This window comes from Ochotona curzoniae, unplaced genomic scaffold (genome assembly GCF_017591425.1).
Source record: "Ochotona curzoniae isolate NIBS_2020 unplaced genomic scaffold, NIBS_Ocur_1.0 scaffold_4937, whole genome shotgun sequence".
In the NCBI taxonomy this organism is placed as follows: Eukaryota; Metazoa; Chordata; class Mammalia; order Lagomorpha; family Ochotonidae; genus Ochotona; species Ochotona curzoniae.
In genome coordinates, this window is record NW_024467126.1 from 4,690,166 (window position 1) to 4,708,876 (window position 18,711).

Here is an 18,711-nt window from a genome sequence, read left to right on the forward strand (position 1 = left end):
GAGAGGCGTCTGGCCCTCCGATGCCCGTCAGCCACACTTGTGCTGGGGTGGCATGGCGGCACTGCTACTGACACAGGCCCCTGCCAGTGGAAAGCAGCTGGGGGAACAGGGAGCAGAAAGGAGCAAACGCAAGGACAGGCGCACAGCCCTCACTCACTTCGCGGACGTCGCGCTGCAGCTTGGTGTTGGTCTCCTCCGACTTGATGAGGTCCTTCCTCGCCGTGTCCAAGTCCTCCTCCAGCTCGGCCACGTGGCTGCACAGGGCAGCCAGGCGCTCCTTCATCTGGCTCTGCTCTCGCGACTGCCGGTCAATGACCTCCTGCAGCTCCAGCACCTTGGCCAGGTCTTCCTCGTGGCCTAGGGAGTCGTCAGAGGACCTCTGAGGGAAAGGAGCCAGCTGTGAGCGTCCCAGCGAGGAGGGCTCTGGAGGGGACGCCCAGGGAGCCGGTGCCAGCACCGAGGTGGGCTCTGGAGGGGACGCCCAGGGAGCCGGTGCCAGCACCGAGGTGGGCTGCAGAGGGGACGCCCAGGGAGCCGGTGCCAGCACCGAGGTGGGCTGCAGAGGGGACGCCCAGGGAGCCGGTGCCAGCACCGAGGTGGGCTACAGAGGGGACGCCCAGGGAGCCGGTGCCAGCACCGAGGTGGGCTGCAGAGGGGACGCCCAGGGAGCCGGTGCCAGCACCGAGGTGGGCTATGGAGCAGGGGACGCCCAGGGAGCCGGTGCCAGCACCGAGGTGGGCTACAGAGGGGACGCCCAGGGAGCCGGTGCCAGCACCGAGGTGGGCTACAGAGGGGACGCCCAGGGAGCCGGTGCCAGCACCGAGGTGGGCTGCAGAGGGGACGCCCAGGGAGCCGGTGCCAGCACCGAGGTGGGCTGCAGAGGGGACGCCCAGGGAGCCGGTGCCAGCACCGAGGTGGGCTACAGAGGGGACGCCCAGGGAGCCGGTGCCAGCACCGAGGTGGGCTCTGGAGGGGACGCCCAGGGAGCCGGTGCCAGCACCGAGGTGGGCTATGAAGGAGGGGACGCCCAGGGAGCCGGTGCCAGCACCGAGGTGGGCTACAGAGGGGACGCCCAGGGAGCCGGTGCCAGCACCGAGGTGGGCTCTGGAGGGGACGCCCAGGGAGCCGGTGCCAGCACCGAGGTGGGCTACAGAGGGGACGCCCAGGGAGCCGGTGCCAGCACCGAGGTGGGCTACAGAGGGGACGCCCAGGGAGCCGGTGCCAGCACCGAGGTGGGCTGCAGAGGGGACGCCCAGGGAGCCGGTGCCAGCACCGAGGTGGGCTATGGAGGAGGGGACGCCCAGGGAGCCGGTGCCAGCACCGAGGTGGGCTACAGAGGGGACGCCCAGGGAGCCGGTGCCAGCACCGAGGTGGGCTACAGAGGGGACGCCCAGGGAGCCGGTGCCAGCACCGAGGTGGGCTCTGGAGGAGGGGACGCCCAGGGAGCCGGTGCCAGCACCGAGGTGGGCTATGGAGGAGGGGACGCCCAGGGAGCCGGTGCCAGCACCGAGGTGGGCTACAGAGGGGACGCCCAGGGAGCCGGTGCCAGCACCGAGGTGGGCTACAGAGGGGACGCCCAGGGAGCCGGTGCCAGCACCGAGGTGGGCTACAGAGGGGACGCCCAGGGAGCCGGTGCCAGCACCGAGGTGGGCTCTGGAGGGGACGCCCAGGGAGCCGGTGCCAGCACCGAGGAGGGCTCTGGAGGGGACGCCCAGGGAGCCGGTGCCAGCACCGAGGTGGGCTGCAGAGGGGACGCCCAGGGAGCCGGTGCCAGCACCGAGGTGGGCTGCAGAGGGGACGCCCAGGGAGCCGGTGCCAGCACCGAGGTGGGCTACAGAGGGGACGCCCAGGGAGCCGGTGCCAGCACCGAGGTGGGCTACAGAGGGGACGCCCAGGGAGCCGGTGCCAGCACCGAGGTGGGCTCTGGAGGGGACGCCCAGGGAGCCGGTGCCAGCACCGAGGTGGGCTACAGAGGGGACGCCCAGGGAGCCGGTGCCAGCACCGAGGTGGGCTACAGAGGGGACGCCCAGGGAGCCGGTGCCAGCACCGAGGTGGGCTGCAGAGGGGACGCCCAGGGAGCCGGTGCCAGCACCGAGGTGGGCTACAGAGGGGACGCCCAGGGAGCCGGTGCCAGCACCGAGGTGGGCTGCAGAGGGGACGCCCAGGGAGCCGGTGCCAGCACCGAGGTGGGCTATGGAGGAGGGGACGCCCAGGGAGCCGGTGCCAGCACCGAGGTGGGCTACAGAGGGGACGCCCAGGGAGCCGGTGCCAGCACCGAGGTGGGCTACAGAGGGGACGCCCAGGGAGCCGGTGCCAGCACCGAGGTGGGCTACAGAGGGGACGCCCAGGGAGCCGGTGCCAGCACCGAGGAGGGCTGCAGAGGGGACGCCCAGGGAGCCGGTGCCAGCACCGAGGTGGGCTCTGGAGGAGGGGACGCCCAGGGAGCCGGTGCCAGCACCGAGGTGGGCTATGGAGGAGGGGACGCCCAGGGAGCCGGTGCCAGCACCGAGGTGGGCTACAGAGGGGACGCCCAGGGAGCCGGTGCCAGCACCGAGGTGGGCTACAGAGGGGACGCCCAGGGAGCCGGTGCCAGCACCGAGGTGGGCTGCAGAGGGGACGCCCAGGGAGCCGGTGCCAGCACCGAGGTGGGCTACAGAGGGGACGCCCAGGGAGCCGGTGCCAGCACCGAGGTGGGCTGCAGAGGGGACGCCCAGGGAGCCGGTGCCAGCACCGAGGTGGGCTATGGAGGAGGGGACGCCCAGGGAGCCGGTGCCAGCACCGAGGTGGGCTACAGAGGGGACGCCCAGGGAGCCGGTGCCAGCACCGAGGTGGGCTGCAGAGGGGACGCCCAGGGAGCCGGTGCCAGCACCGAGGTGGGCTACAGAGGGGACGCCCAGGGAGCCGGTGCCAGCACCGAGGTGGGCTACAGAGGGGACGCCCAGGGAGCCGGTGCCAGCACCGAGGTGGGCTACAGAGGGGACGCCCAGGGAGCCGGTGCCAGCACCGAGGTGGGCTACAGAGGGGACGCCCAGGGAGCCGGTGCCAGCACCGAGGTGGGCTACAGAGGGGACGCCCAGGGAGCCGGTGCCAGCACCGAGGTGGGCTACAGAGGGGACGCCCAGGGAGCCGGTGCCAGCACCGAGGTGGGCTGCAGAGGGGACGCCCAGGGAGCCGGTGCCAGCACCGAGGTGGGCTCTGGAGGGGACGCCCAGGGAGCCGGTGCCAGCACCGAGGTGGGCTACAGAGGGGACGCCCAGGGAGCCGGTGCCAGCACCGAGGTGGGCTACAGAGGGGACGCCCAAGGAGCCGGTGCCAGCACCGAGGTGGGCTGCAGAGGGGACGCCCAGGGAGCCGGTGCCAGCACCGAGGTGGGCTACAGAGGGGACGCCCAGGGAGCCGGTGCCAGCACCGAGGTGGGCTGCAGAGGGGACGCCCAGGGAGCCGGTGCCAGCACCGAGGTGGGCTATGGAGGAGGGGACGCCCAGGGAGCCGGTGCCAGCACCGAGGTGGGCTACAGAGGGGACGCCCAGGGAGCCGGTGCCAGCACCGAGGTGGGCTACAGAGGGGACGCCCAGGGAGCCGGTGCCAGCACCGAGGTGGGCTACAGAGGGGACGCCCAGGGAGCCGGTGCCAGCACCGAGGTGGGCTACAGAGGGGACGCCCAGGGAGCCGGTGCCAGCACCGAGGTGGGCTACAGAGGGGACGCCCAGGGAGCCGGTGCCAGCACCGAGGTGGGCTACAGAGGGGACGCCCAGGGAGCCGGTGCCAGCACCGAGGTGGGCTACAGAGGGGACGCCCAGGGAGCCGGTGCCAGCACCGAGGTGGGCTACAGAGGGGACGCCCAGGGAGCCGGTGCCAGCACCGAGGTGGGCTGCAGAGGGGACGCCCAGGGAGCCGGTGCCAGCACCGAGGTGGGCTATGGAGGAGGGGACGCCCAGGGAGCCAGTGCCAGCACCAAGGTGGGCTATGGAGGGGATGCCCAGGTTAACCGCTGTCAGCACAAGGTGCCCAGGCACTCTGTCGTGGGCCGTGCTCGCAGCGGGTTGGGGTCCTACAGGAGACCCCCAGACAGCCCCTCTCCCACGGCAATGCCCCCCCCCGAGACCGCAGCAAGGCAGAGCGTGGAACTTGCCTTTCCATTCGTGCTCGGTGTATTCTCTTGTTCGTGGTTTACATCGAGCACACCGTCCGCCAACGTCTTTTTCTGATTATTCTGTTCTTTAAGGATCATTAGCTACAACCAAAAAACAGAGTATGAGACTAAAATACCTCCCAGCAAATTACATACCCAAACTGCCTCTGCACAGCACAACCACAAACTGCGAAACATGTAGAGAAGCCCCGGGCCACGCATCCCGACGGCAGCAGGGCAAGGGCACTCCAGGGACCCGGCCCCGCGGCTGCACCACCTCACGATGACCCGGCTGGCCTGGGGCCACCGCACAAACAGCAGCACGCGGTCCTCGCGGCGACAAGCACCACACAGAGCTCGAGCTCACCTCCTTGTGCGTGGCACCTAACTCTTCTTCCAGCAGGCTGCACCTCTCCAGCGCGACGCGCAGCCGCTCCCGCACCTGCAGGGACACGTGGGGACCGTGGTTTGCACGTGTCTGTCACACTCTCACACGTGCCCCCTGCACTGCCACAGTCAGTCCGTCAGAACACCCTCAACGCCTCGTGGGTGACACCTCCTTCTGAACGGCTTTCCACCAGAGGAAATGTGAGAAAAATCCTTCCCCTGGATAAACGCTGTTAGCCAACCTTAAACCCACATGCAGGTTAACCATTTTGACACATTCATGCACTGAGTACTTCCTAGCCATACAGAAGCCTGCAGAGAGATCACCTCTTAGCAAGAATTCAAGATGTTACTAACTCCCAGCCTCCAGACACACGCTCCCCGTCCGACACCTGGCTAGCCACAAACCCGTGATCCTGGGGCGGCCGGGTGTACCTGAGGCGCCTGGGCAGGTGAGGGGCCGGGGACCTGAAGCACCTGGGGGTACCTGAGGTGAAGGGGTACCCCAGGGGCCAGGGTACCTTTTCATCCAGAGCTTTGTGGTGTTCAAACAAGGACTTGAGCGCCTTCAACACCTCCACCTCGCTGGACACGCCGGCGGGAGACTGCGCCTGCCTCTTGACCACGGTCATGCGCAGTGAGCGCTCGTGTCTGGAGACGAGGCACTCCAGGTGCTCGAGCAGCAGCTGCGGCCAGCCACGCACACGGTTAGCGAGCCGGCCCAAGCCCCTGCACAACCTCGCACTCTGCAGCCCGAGCCCCACAACCCCAGTCAAGGCCGAGACGCCCTGGTACACATCACAACGGCCGTGTTCCTGGGTGACACCAGCCCTGACCCCCACACGGAGCCCCCCGGCGGCTGGCTGACCCCCCCCCCGTGGCTGGCTGAGCCCCCCGGCAGCTGGCTGACCCCCCCCCGCAGCTGGCTGACCCCCCCCCCCGCAGCTGGCTGACCCCCCCCACAGCTGGCTGAGCCCCCCGGCGGCTGGCTGACCCCCCCCCCGCGGCTGGCTGAGCCCCCCGGCGGCTGGCTGAGCTGCGAGCTCCCCACTCACCCGGGTGTTGTTCCTCTCCGCCTTCAGCTCGGCGATCTCCTCTTCCCGCTCGAGGAGCTGTTCCCTGCACACATTGAGCTCTTTAGTAAGTGCTGCAAACTCCTAGGAGACAGCAAAGCAGACATGAACGGACGAATGAACAGCGCCTCTCCAGTCGGCCTTCCGTGAAGTGTGCCCGGGGTCACCACCACACGAGTGTGTGCTCTCGGCTCCCTTCCTCCCCGTCGGGCCTGTGGTGGTGACGCTGGGCACACTTCATGCAGTGAGACCACCACAGGCCCGACGGGGAGGAAGGGAGCCCCGAGTGCATACGGCTCCCCGAGTGTGCACACAGCTCCCCAGGAGTGAGACCACCACTCGCCTGGCTCAGACTCCCCTCCACGCCGTCCCGACGCCCCACATGGTTCCCTGAACAGAAAGTGCATCAACACGTCCTCCCTGGCTCCCGGGCACCAGCTGCCCAGCGTCCCTTCCTCTGCTCGCTGTCCTCTGGGCAGAGCACAGGTCTTGGCAGAGTCCCCGGGCACAGGCTGCAGGCACAATCCTGCCTTGGGTCCAGTGGCTGGTGGCTGCCCTTGGTCGCTGTCATGTTTTTCATGATTGCATGCGTGTAACGAGGTACTGGATTAGAGTGACTCGGGTGCTTCCGCCCAGTTTAGGCTCCCACAAACAGCTGTGAACTCCAAGTTCACTGTGTTTATAATGTGTATGTTTGCTTAGCTAGTTTTGTGGATGGCTCCTGAGTGCCCCAAGGAGCAGCCCTCTACCCGCCACACCCCCAGGCCCCACACTCGGCCCCAGCCCCTCACCAGCCTTAGTTTCTTATCCAGTTCAGACCCCTCAGCCAGCGCTAGCCCCAGTTCCTCACCTGGCCCCTCACCTGTCCTCCGTCCCTCACCCTCTCCTTCTGGAAGCCTGTTACAACCGGACAACCCCTCCTCCCTGGGCTCCACCAAGCACACTCCTCTCTGCCGGGATGAGGAAGGCATCCTTGGAGGGACACCACTCAGCCGGAGAAGGCAAGGCGATCCACCAGGAGACCGCCAGCACTGCAGGACGGTACCAGCACCGAGGGTGGTCCCACGAGGGAGAGCCACACGCGCACGCTTGGGAGGGGCCTGCGTTAATGGGGATGACCAAGCTCCAAGGGCAGATGGGTGGTGGTGATGGTGGCAAATCCACACACCCGGGCTCAGTCCCACGGCCTCTGCTGGTCCAAAGGGGGCACGCCCATCTCGTGCCATCACTCCCCCCGGCTTGCAGGAGCCTTGTGGAACCAAGACCCCAGTCACACACAAGACTGCTGCTTGGCAGGAAGACAATGAGTGGCACACGTGGGTGGTGGTCAGGCTGACCCCACCAGCCCCACAGAGGGGGCCGGGTGTCCGTGGCTGCTCCCACAGCACACCTGCGATGGTGGCATTAGGACACACTGTAAAATGAATCACTCAGTACCACCCAACATCAAACCCGTTTTCAACAGCACCACCGTCTGCAAGGGATACAGGATAAACTATTCATTCTTTATTTTGAAATTTCCAGTTTCTTTTTATTTTTAACCATCAAAAATGATCCTGTGAGAAAAGGTAAGGTAAGAGGACAGAGAGGTAAGGGTAAGGACAGAGAGGTGCCCATTACTGCCCATCTGCAGTCTACTCCTGGAAGCCCGGCACACCACCAGCCTGCCTCGCCATGGCACGCCGCCAGCCCACCTCACCCACAGACGATTAGGTTTATAGACAGGAGAGACAGGAAGATCTACTATCCGCGACTCACTCCCCAAATGGTCACAATGCTCTGAGCTGAGACAATGAAGCCAGGAGCCAGGAGCCTTCTGCAGGTCTCCCATGTGGGCATAGAATCCCAAGGCTTTGGGCCGTCCTCCTCTGCTGCTTTCCCAGGCCACAAGCAGGGAGATGGACGGGAAGTGGAGCATTCGAGACATGAACCCACACGTGCCCACATGGGATCCTGGCTGGAAGCAGATGTGCCCAACTGAATCATAACCTCAGGCCCCCTCAGCACCCTGCAACCCACCCACCTTTTTCTGAGAAAGTCTTCACTGGCTATTCAGGGCCTGTTCCCCTCCCAGCACACAGCCCCGAGAACCCAGCCCCAGGCACACTGTTTCCAGACCTACAGTGAGCTTCCCAACGGCCACTTCAACATTATCCCATCGAAAATTGAACATCAGGGCCCATCCTGGGATGCAGCAGGTTCAGTTACCGTTCGCAGCGCTGGCATCAAATATGGACATAAATGCAAGTGCCAGCACCTTGCTTTTCAATCCACCTTTCCAGCTAGTACATCTGGGAAAGCAGTGGTAGATGGCCCAAGTGCCTGGACCCTGCACCCATGTGGAAGAGCTGGACGAAGCTCCTGGCTCCCGGCTAAGCTGGGAGGTCCTGAACCCTGGAGGCCGGCACCCATGTGGGAAAGCTGGACGAAGCTCCTGGCTCCCGGCTAAGCTGGGAGGTCCTGAACCCTGGAGGCCGGCAGGCATGTGGGGACTGAGCACAGGGTGGAAGGTCTCTCCCTCCGTAAATTCTGCCTTTCAAATAACTAATCACATCTAAAGTAACTACACAGATAAGTACACGGGTGAGCAGGTGCGACACGCACCCCACCGTGCCTCCCTCCTACCCCAGGCTGCGTTTCTCATTCAAACCAGCATCGCCACGGCTAAACCAGGAAGCCTTGACGCAGGACCAGCTCTACCTGGCCAGGGGCACTGCCCAGGAGCAATCCCTCAGCCACCGGCCTGCCAGCTCGGGAGCTTCACATTCTGGACCATCTAACTTGTTCTTCTGAGGAAGCCACACTACACAGTAGCTGAAATGCTGGCAAGGACATTTGCTCCCCGGATGTTAAGTCCACACCACTCCCGATGGCGGCAATGGTCAAGCAGGAGCTGGAACGCCGTCCAAGTGATTGGCGTGTTTCCCGCTGCCTCTCCAGGCACATCAGCAGGACGCTGGATGGAAGTGGAGCAGTCAGATATGAAATGCCAGCACCCAGGTTGTGCCAGCAGTGTCTGCTTTGACGGTCAGAAATCTCTATTTAGGGACCTGGCGTTACAGCACACAGTATGAAGTCACTGCCAGTGACACCAGCATCGCACAGATACCAGGTTCAGTCCCAGCTGCTGCACTTGCAGCCCAGCTCCCTAACGAGACAGAGAAAGCAGCTGAGGACAGCCCAACTGCTTGGGCCCTGCCAGCCGCGTGAGAGACCTGGCTGGAGTGCCAGGCTCCCGGCTTCGGCCCGACTTCCTGATTTCCCATGCCCAGTCCTGCAATGACAGGTCCACTTGCAGCGGCTGCAGGCCCTTCTCTGAACAGAATCACACGGCCTGGCCTGCCCGCTCCTTCCACCCAGCACACCAGGTCCACAGCCACCTGTGAACATTCGTGCCACTTGGTCCCTTTCTCTTACCATTTCCTCCTGCAAAGGCATTCCTTTCGGGAAAAACTGGGCTTTCTGTACAACAGCTAAGGCCAAGTTTCACCTCACTTATTTTTATGTTTCTGCCAAGGAGCACACCAACCTGGTTTGGGCTGGTTACTAGTATTTCAGTACTTAAACACAATAACCCCCAGCCATAAACCAGAGAATTTAAATCACAGCGTGTACGCATGTTTCAGGATGACCCAAAGAACTAGCGCAAATGTGTGACACACACACCGTGACTGAGGTGTCAGTGTGAATGTGTGTCACACACCGTGACTGAGGTGTCAGTGTGACTGTCTCACACACACCGTGACTGAGGTGTCAATGTGAATGTGTGACACACACCATGACTGAGGTGTCAGTGTGAATGTGTGACACACACCATGACTGAGGTGTCAGTGTGAATGTGTGACACACACACCGTGACTGAGGTGTCAGTGTGAATGTGTGACACACACCGTGACTGAGGTGTCAGTGTGAATGTGTGACACACACACCGTGACTGAGGTGTCAGTGTGAATGTGTGACACACACACCGTGACTGAGGTGTCAGTGTAAATGTGTGTCACACACATCGTGACTGAGGTGTCAGTGTGAATGTGTGACACACACACCGTGACTGAGGTATCAGTGTAAATGTGTGTCACACACATCGTGACTGAGGTGTCAGTGTGACTGTCTCACACACACCGTGACTGAGGTGTCAGTGTGAATGTGTGACACACACCGTCACTGAGGTGTCAGTGTAAATGTGTGTCACACACCGTGACTGAGGTGTCAGTGTGACTGTCTCACACACACTGTGACTGAGGTGTCAGTGTGAATGTGTGACACACACCGTGACTGAGGTGTCAGTGTAAATGTGTGTCACACACATCGTGACTGAGGTGTCAGTGTGACTGTCTCACACACACCGTGACTGAGGTGTCAGTGTGAATGTGTGACACACACACCGTGACTGAGGTGTCAGTGTGAATGTGTGACACACACACCGTGACTGAGGTGTCAGTGTGAATGTGTGACACACACACCGTGACTGAGGTGTCAGTGTAAATGTGTGACACACACACCGTGACAGGTGTCAGTGTAAATGTGTGTCACACACATCGTGACTGAGGTGTCCGTGTGAATGTGTCACACTCTGAGATGTCAGTGTGACTGTGTCTCACATTTTGTGACTACGTTGGGTGACAGCACTGTGAAGAAGCCAAAGGCAATTCATTCCACTGAAATGCTGGCAGCTCGGCCTCGAACGACGGTGGTGTTTTGATCAAACAATGGAACCCAGCCCAGGCGCTTGGGCCCCCGCATCCACATGGGAGAAGCAGATGGAGCCCCAGGCTCCAGGCTCCGCGTGCCGCAGAGCCGACTAAGGCAGCCATGTGGACCGTGTGCCAGCGATGGAAGGATCTGTCTCTGGTCTCACTCTGCCAGGCTCAGGGCACAACCCGGCACAGCCTCGGGCCACGGGCACATGGCCAGTCTCAGCTCAGCCAGCACCAAGGGCAGCCGCCTGCTGCTTCACCTGCCCACACGCACCGGAAGGACCTGCTCCACGACAGGAAGCTGAGCGCAGGGACAAGGTGCAGGGACCGCCCGGCTCTCGTGCTTGGCTCACGGGCAAGCAGCTGAAGCAGAGGTCTGAACACAGCTTGCTCTGCTTGCAGCACATCCTCACGTTAGCTGACGAGCCAAAGACGCACAAACACACTAGTGTTTAGACCATATAGCTGAACGCAATAAACAGAGGGAACCTGAAAAGGCCTTTGATTCCCCATGCCATTTTGGTAACAAGAGAGATACTGCCTACCAGAAAAAGACATGTGCTTGTGAAAGGGATGAAGAGAGAAGGCTTATTGTCAACAGGGCAGCGTCTGGGCACACCCCGTCTCCCCGCTCCCTCCCTCTGCTTACCCAGACTGCTGCTCACACACACAGTCCTTCCTTGGAAGGCTCCCACCCAGTCCTGCCCCTTGGTCCCACTCCCCATTGGGGTCACAGCCTTTCACATCTCTCCGAACCCACCATTCGCCAGCAGGGCTTCCTCCTGCCCGTTTTCCCCAGCCCCATCTCTGCCTAGGGGCTCTCTCCAGGTCTCCCCTATACAGAGTGAGACACATCCACTTCCTCTGGGAAGGCTCTCCTAACAGTTTCCTGTCCTGTGCTACAAGGACGGTCTGCCTGCATCACACTGCCACTATCCTTGGCTATCCTTGGGCTCTATGTCCCATGGGGAGGAACTGTTCCCAGCACTATAAACCTTAAAGCCCTACAGAGAACCCAGCAAGGGGCAGTGCTCACACAGGAAATGCCCCAGTCACACCAACATCCACTACCTGCAGGGGGCAGTGCTCACACAGGAAGTGCCCCAGTCAAACCAACATCCACTACCTGCAGGGGGCAGTGCTCACACAGGAAGTGCCCCAGTCACACCAACATCCACTACCTGCAGGGGGCAGTGCTCACACAGGAAGTGCCCCAGGCACACCAACATCCACTACCTACAGGGGGCAGTGCTCACACAGGAAGTGCCCAGTCACATCAACGACATCCACTACCTGCAGGGGGCAGTGCTCACACAGGAAGTGCCCCAGTCACACCAACATCCACTACCTGCAGGGGGCAGTGCTCACACAGGAAGTGCCCCAGTCACACCAACATCCACTACCTGCAGGGGGCAGTGCTCACACAGGAAGTGCCCAGTCACATCAACGACATCCACTACCTGCAGGGGGCAGTGTTCACACAGGAAGTGCCCCAGTCACACCAACATCCACTACCTGCAGGGGGCAGTGCTCACACAGGAAGTGCCCCAGTCACACCAACATCCACTACCTGCAGGGGGCAGTGCTCACACAGGAAATGCCCCAGTCACATCAACGACATCCACTACCTGCAGGGGGCAGTGTTCACACAGGAAGTGCCCCAGTCACACCAACATCCACTACCTGCAGGGGGCAGTGCTCACACAGGAAGTGCCCAGTCACATCAACGACATCCACTACCTGCAGGGGGCAGTGCTCACACAGGAAGTGCCCCAGTCACACCAACATCCACTACCTGCAGGGGGCAGTGCTCACACAGGAAGTGCCCCAGTCACACCAACATCCACTACCTGCAGGGGGCAGTGCTCACACAGGAAGTGCCCCAGGCACATCAACATCCACTACCTGCAGGGGGCAGTGCTCACACAGGAAGTGCCCAGTCACACCAGCATCCACTACCTGCAGGGGGCAGTGCTCACACAGGAAGTGCCCAGTCACACCAATGACAGATCAGCCACATCCACTACCCTTGGTAGTTACTATCACTGCACTGCATTCTTCCTAATGTGCAGGCTCTGTGTGCTCCCGAATCTTGCAGGGTGTGACAACAGCCCTGTGTAACAAACAGCGTTACTCTCTAGCAAGCAGCATCACAGAAGGAATCACAGGCACTCCAGCCAGCCTAGAAGCTCACCTAGAACACAGAGTGAGGCCAGCCACTGTCCACTGGGCTGGCTGTCCCACTGGCGCCACCTCTTCGCTTTGTGGCGAATCGGGAGTGCACAAGGGCTTCTCACAGGACAGCATGGCAGGTCACAGCACAGCACAGCTTCACGCCAGGGGACGAGGCCAGCACCCCCTCCAGGCAGTTCCAGGAGGCCAAGGTTCCTAGACCGCACACAGGTGCGGCCACCTGGATGTGTTTTACAGGCAGGCTACTGTGTGGCCTCCTTCAGCCCTTCCCATCAACTCCTCCTCCAAATGGAATGGAGAAGTTCAGGAACAGGAGCTGTCCTAAGGAAGGCAGAATAGAAAAGACGAGGGCAGCTCCTGGGTCCTCAGTGGCAACATCCCTTGGCACGCTGGCACCCCCTTCCAGAGTTCAAGGCTGGGTTCTGCCTCCAATTCCAGCTTCGACCCTCCTTCCAGCCTAGGAGGGAACAGATAATGGCTCAAGCACGTGGGTCCCTGCAGTCCACGGGGACACCCAGCCTGAGTTCTGGCTCATGGCTGCAGCCTGGCCCAGCCATGGTACTTGGTGAATGAGCCAGGATGTGCACGTGTGCGCGCGCACACACAACGGAGATGACAGAAGCAAGCATCCAAACGCGTGGACGGACCTTCAGGGGGCCGGGGCAGCCGGGAGGAGCACAGCAGTGTTTCTAGGCACTCCGGCAGGGAAGCGGCATTGCCACCTGCCAGCCCAGCACTTGCCAAGCTGCCCTTCAGCCTCACTGGCACAGTCTCGGGCTCTGCCCGCTGGGAGCACTCAGAGACCAGTACAGCGGCCGGGCACCGAGCAGCTCGCACTCCCCCAGGCAGAGGGAGTCAGGTGGCGGGCAGTGCCGAGGCCCAGCAGGCGGCAGCACGGGGTGCCTGTTCCTCCAGCCGCACGCTCACCAAGCCTGGCTCTCACTGCTTCCCACACACCCCAACCTCGTCAAGCCCAGCAGTAAGAGCCTGTGCCGCCGGAGCGGTCTGTAGCGGAGCTCCCAGCTCCGAATGCTCGCGGTACTCACTGCTGGCATGTACACGATCCACAGCTTGGTCTACATGTCTGTCCAAAATTCACTTTTATCTGCGTGAAAGCCAGAGAGACAGACACTTGTCCCCAGCTGGGCTAGGATGAAGTCAGGACGGGTCTCCCACGGGTGGCAGGGACCCAATCCCCGAGTCATGACTGCCACCGTCCTCCTCGCCCCGTGCTGCACACCAGTAAGCTGCACTCAGAAGGGCAGCCGGGACTCCCCTCCCAGCACCCCCAGCAGCTAGCCACCGCACCAGACACCTGCAGCCAACACGCTATGCTGCACACGGTGACTGTGGACAGGACACAGGGCCACCTGGCTCCACTTTTCTCCTTTTTCTCCTAATGATCAAAACCAAGCCTGAGCGTCACAAAGAGAAGCATTTTTGCTCATAAACAAGCCCCAAGACGACACTCGGGGAAGACTCTGAGAACAACGGCTACCACCCATGGGGTGCCCTCACACAGCAGCCAAGAGGGCAGCAGTGGGGCAGCACTGGGCACTGCCAGGCCGGAGCCTGCCCTCAGCATGACTCAGAAGTAGACCCTAACCACAAAAGCCAACACGAGGAAGAAAATCCTGCATCCCCTGTGACTGAGAGAAGCAAAGAGGAGGAAAAACTAAATGCCTTGGCGTCATCAGGTGCAAGGGCCAGAGGCACGGTGGGACATCGGAGCACCGGGAAGCCAACGAGGCATCGGGAAGGGCTGGCCTGCAGGGGGCATGCAGCCCCTCACCCAGCTTGGGCCTCCATGCAGCTTCTCAGACCTCCAAGTCCTCATCCCCAGGGTGGGCACTGAGCAGTCACTGCACTCCAGCTCTGCTGGGCAGCTTGACAGGCCTCGGCACAGCAGCCTGGGAATAGTCCCCAACGTCCAGACTCGCTGAATCACAGCCAGGAAGGGAGGCGACACAGGACTACCACCCTGAGCTGCACATGTGCGGGGGCAGTGGGGAGGGACACACATGGAAAGGCACACGGGAGGGGAGAGGACACACGTGGACGGAGCTTCTGTAAATGGCTCCCCACGGTGACGGTCTGCCAACAGTCTCCCTGGTGTGAACACACCTCTGGGCGGTACACCACAAGCAGCAGGTCAAGCCCAGAAAGGCAGGCTTCCAGCCTCCTTGCAGCCACCGGGCTTCAAATCCAGGAAAAAGTCGTCTTTATGTTTTAACATGCCTGAAAATACCACTTGGGCTGTTCAAAGGGACCCCACCAGAAGCACACATCTGTCCGACTGAGCGGACACCAGCACAGCACACTCGATCTCCAAGGTGGAGGGAGAGGACAGCTCGCCTCCTGAAACACAAAGCCCCAGGTAAGTAAGCAACCCTAAGGGACTGCCAGCCACTGCTCACTCCCCAAGAGGCCGCAGTGACAGGCTGGGCAGGGCTGAAGCCACAAGCCTGGAGCTCCAGCCAGGGCTCCCACATGGCAGCAGGTGGCCATGCCCCTGGAACCACTTCCTTTGCTTCCACAGGTCGGAGGCGCAGCAGCCAGGACGGGAACCAGTGCCCACAGAAGGCAGCATGGCTCACTGTATCCTACAGCAGCCCCGCTCAGCCTTCCTCATAGCGCCTTCGATCCTAGGAGATACCACTGGGCAGCCTCAGCTTCCTGGATCCCTGACGCAGCAACTGCAGCCCCGTCCCCCTGGAATCAACCCTCCAGTCCTGGCAGAGGCTAAACCACGTGGCGAGAGGGAGGACTGGCCATTCACACAGCAAAAGAACTTGGAAATGTAGGCTGTGCTTCAAGCTCCCACATTTATTTCTGGAGCAAAATGAAATGTCTTCCTCCAAGTAAGAATGAAACACTGAGATCAAGACCACTGCCTCCAGGCCAAGCCCGCCCTGCCAGGAGAGCCGCCCCCCATGCCCGCCCTGCCAGGAGAGCCGCCCCCCAAGCCTGCCCTGTCAGAGAGCCGCCCCCCAAGCCCGCCATGCCAGGAGAGTCACCCCCCAAGCAGGATTTGGCCAAGGGCTTACTTTCAGCTACAGTGGCGGGGTGGGGGGGTCCCTACAAGTGGAACCATTTTCTCCACTTCTCTAATTCAGCATTAGCCTGCTCTGCAAAGCTCCAGCTAAGCCTTATTTCTGAGCCAGGAAAGGACTGTCACTGGATGCTCCCAGGGAACACACAGGCACCGCTCCAGGCTCACCAGCCCTCCATCACCGGCCCACACCACCAGGCTCACCAGCCCTCCATCACCAGCCCACACCACCAGGCACCGCTCCAGGCTCACCAGCCCTCCATCACCAGCCCACACCACCAGGCTCACCAGCCCTCCATCACCAGCCCACACCACCAGGCTCACCAGCCCTCCATCACCAGCCCACACCACCAGGCTCACCAGCCCTCCATCACCAGCCCACACCACCAGGCACCGCTCCAGGCTCACCAGCCCTCCATCACCAGCCCTCACCACCAGGCTCACCAGCCCTCCATCACCAGCCCACACCACCAGGCTCACCAGCCCTCCATCACCAGCCCACACCACCAGGCTCACCAGCCCTCCATCACCAGCCCACACCACCAGGCTCACCAGCCCTCCATCACCAGCCCACACCACCAGGCTCACCAGCCCTCCATCACCGGCCCACACCACCAGGCACCGCTCCAGGCTCACCAGCCCTCTATCACTGGCCCATGCTGACAGAGTGGCTGGGACCAGGCTGAGGGCAACATTTCTGAGTGTTGTTATATAGTTTGTCCTTTTGAGCCACATAATTGTACCACGTAGTTTAAAAAAAAAAACATTAAAAAGCAAACTTGAAAAACAAACAAAAAGAGCAAACCTGAGAAAGAACACCGCCAACCCTAAAGTTAATTTCCAGAACAAATGAAGCCAACTCCATTCAATTAGGAGTCATCCCACCTGGCAGGTCCGTTACACCCAACGGCTTTGCCACCCATTACTCTGGGGCTGGCATCTGACACAGTGGGTAAAGCTGCCACCCCACGCAGGAGCTCCTTCCATCCAGCTCCCTGCGAATGTGCCTGAGAAGGCAGCAGGCGATGCCCCAAGTGTTTGAGCCCTACGCCCACACAGGAGACCCAGAAGAAGCTCCTGACTCCTGGTTCCTGGTCCCTGGCTTCGGACGCGCTCAGTTCTGGCTGTGGCAGCCACTGGGCAACAAAACAGATCGCAAGCTCGCTCTCTCCTTCCCTAACCCTGACTTTCAAATAATAAACAAATCTTAATAAAAACTCCATTAACTACATACTCTTAAGGTGTTATTTATTCTAGGAAATTGCTAAGAAACCCTAAAATCGCATTCAAAACTTTGATTACTAGAAAAGAGTATTCTAAATTTTTTAAAAGATTTGCTTTGTCCGGCTTGGAGTGGTAGCCTAGCAGCTGAAGTCCTCGCCTTGAACATGCTGGGATCCCATATGGGCGCCGGTTCTAATCCCGGCAGTCACACATCCCACCCAGCTCCCTGCTTGTGGCCTGGGAAGGCAGCGGAGGACGGCCCAAAGCCTTGGGACCCTGCACCCATGTGGGAGACCCGGAAGAAGCTCCTAGCTCCTGGCTTTGGACCAGCTCAGCTCTGGCAGTTATGGCCACTGGGGAGTGAACTATCGGACAGAAGATCTTCCTCTCTCTCTCTCCCCTTCTCTGTATATCTACCTTTCCAATAAATAGATAAATCTTTTTAAAAAGATTTGTCTTGTTTGTTTGTTTTTGAAAGGTAGAGGTGAGGGGAGGAGGGGAGGAGGCAGGCAGTTACCCCACACGCTGGCTCACTCCTGGTCACCAGTCAGGGCTTCGCCAAGCCGGAGCTGGGTGCAGGGACCCAAGCACGGCTCACCTCTCGCTGGGTCACGAGTGAACTGTCCCTCAGAGGAAGCCAGCGCTGCTGGCAGCATTCTCAGCAGCTGATGCCACAACGCCGGCCAGGACACCGGGCACTGGAGCTGCTGCCTGAACAAGTGAAATCAAGGTTGTAGTCTAGGATGTATTAAGGGGAAATAAGCTTTAGCTGCCAGTAACACACCGGCACAAAGCTGGGCTCTCCCCTCTGCGCCATCCCTTCTCCCAGCTGTGTGCCGTGCAGACCCACCGGAAGCCAACCCATGACCCCAGCACATCTGGCCCCAACGGTCACACCTCATCCCCACTCACAGCACAGCCTGAGAAGACACGCACCCAAGTGCGCCCGGGGCAGACTTCTGTGGCAGAACTCGGAGCCAACAGGGCCTACAGCCACAGACAGGATCCCAGCCAAGGAAGCACACTGCTGAGGGGACCATGGCCATGACAGACACACGAAGCCAGAACAGAGAGAAGCAGGAGACGCTCCCAGGGCCATTCTAGGACAGCAGGGACAGTAAGAGCTGCAGAGTCGTGGTTCACGGCTAGGGGAACACAGATGCACAGGCAACTAAGAGCCAGAGGCCACTGGGGGCCCTGGGACCACATGCATCCACCACAGCAATGGTGCTGGGGCTGGGGCAGGGGCAGGGGGGAGGCTGGGAGGGGGCCATGTGTGTCCACCACAGCAATGGCGCTGGGGCAGGGGGAAGGCTGGGAGGGGGACCAGGTGTGTCCACCACAGCCATGGCGCTGGGGCAGGGGGAAGTTGGGAGGGGGCCAGGTGTGTCCACCACGGTCATGGCGCTGGGGCAGGGGGAAGTTGGGAGGGGGGCCAGGTGTGTCCACCATGGTCATGGCGCTGGGGCAGGGGGAAGTTGGGAGGGGGCCAGGTGTGTCCACCACGGTCATGGCGCTGGGGCAGGGGGAAGTTGGGAGGGGGCCAGGTGTGTCCACCACGGTCATGGCGCTGGGGCAGGGGGAAGTTGGGAGGGGGGCCAGGTGTGTCCACCATGGTCATGGCGCTGGGGCAGGGGGAAGTTGGGAGGGGGGCCAGGTGTGTCCACCACGGTCATGGCGCTGGGGCAGGGGGAAGTTGGGAGGGGGGCCAGGTGTGTCCACCACGGCCATGGCGCTGGGGCAGGGGGCCAGGTGTGCCCACCACGGCCATGGCGCTGGGGCAGGGAGGCTGGGAAGCAGAAGGAAGGGACACAACACCCCCACACAGAGGGCATTTACCTCAGGAATGCTGGTATCATTAACTCTTTCAGCCACGTGAGCAATAAAACGACAACACGTGCACTGTGGAGGGACCCGCCATGCACACCCCTCCCTAGTAGAAGAACCTGCCTG

The 18,711-nt window shown here is 61.5% G+C and overlaps 1 protein-coding gene across 4 annotated transcripts in view; it reads right to left on the reverse strand.

The window, feature by feature from the left end:
• The window catches only part of PPFIA1 (PTPRF interacting protein alpha 1), an 82,816-nt gene that overhangs the window by 50,835 nt on the left and 13,270 nt on the right, over nucleotides 1-18,711 (reverse strand). For all 4 annotated transcript variants that reach the window (XM_040970659.1, XM_040970658.1, XM_040970657.1 and 1 more), the window contains exons 3-7: nucleotides 5,575-5,676; nucleotides 5,041-5,205; nucleotides 4,500-4,574; nucleotides 4,133-4,234; nucleotides 158-379 (exon numbers count right to left, since the gene is read on the reverse strand). In XM_040970659.1, the coding sequence (XP_040826593.1) occupies nucleotides 158-379; nucleotides 4,133-4,234; nucleotides 4,500-4,574; nucleotides 5,041-5,205; nucleotides 5,575-5,676 (666 nt within the window). The remainder of the gene's footprint in view (nucleotides 1-157; nucleotides 380-4,132; nucleotides 4,235-4,499; nucleotides 4,575-5,040; nucleotides 5,206-5,574; nucleotides 5,677-18,711) is intronic.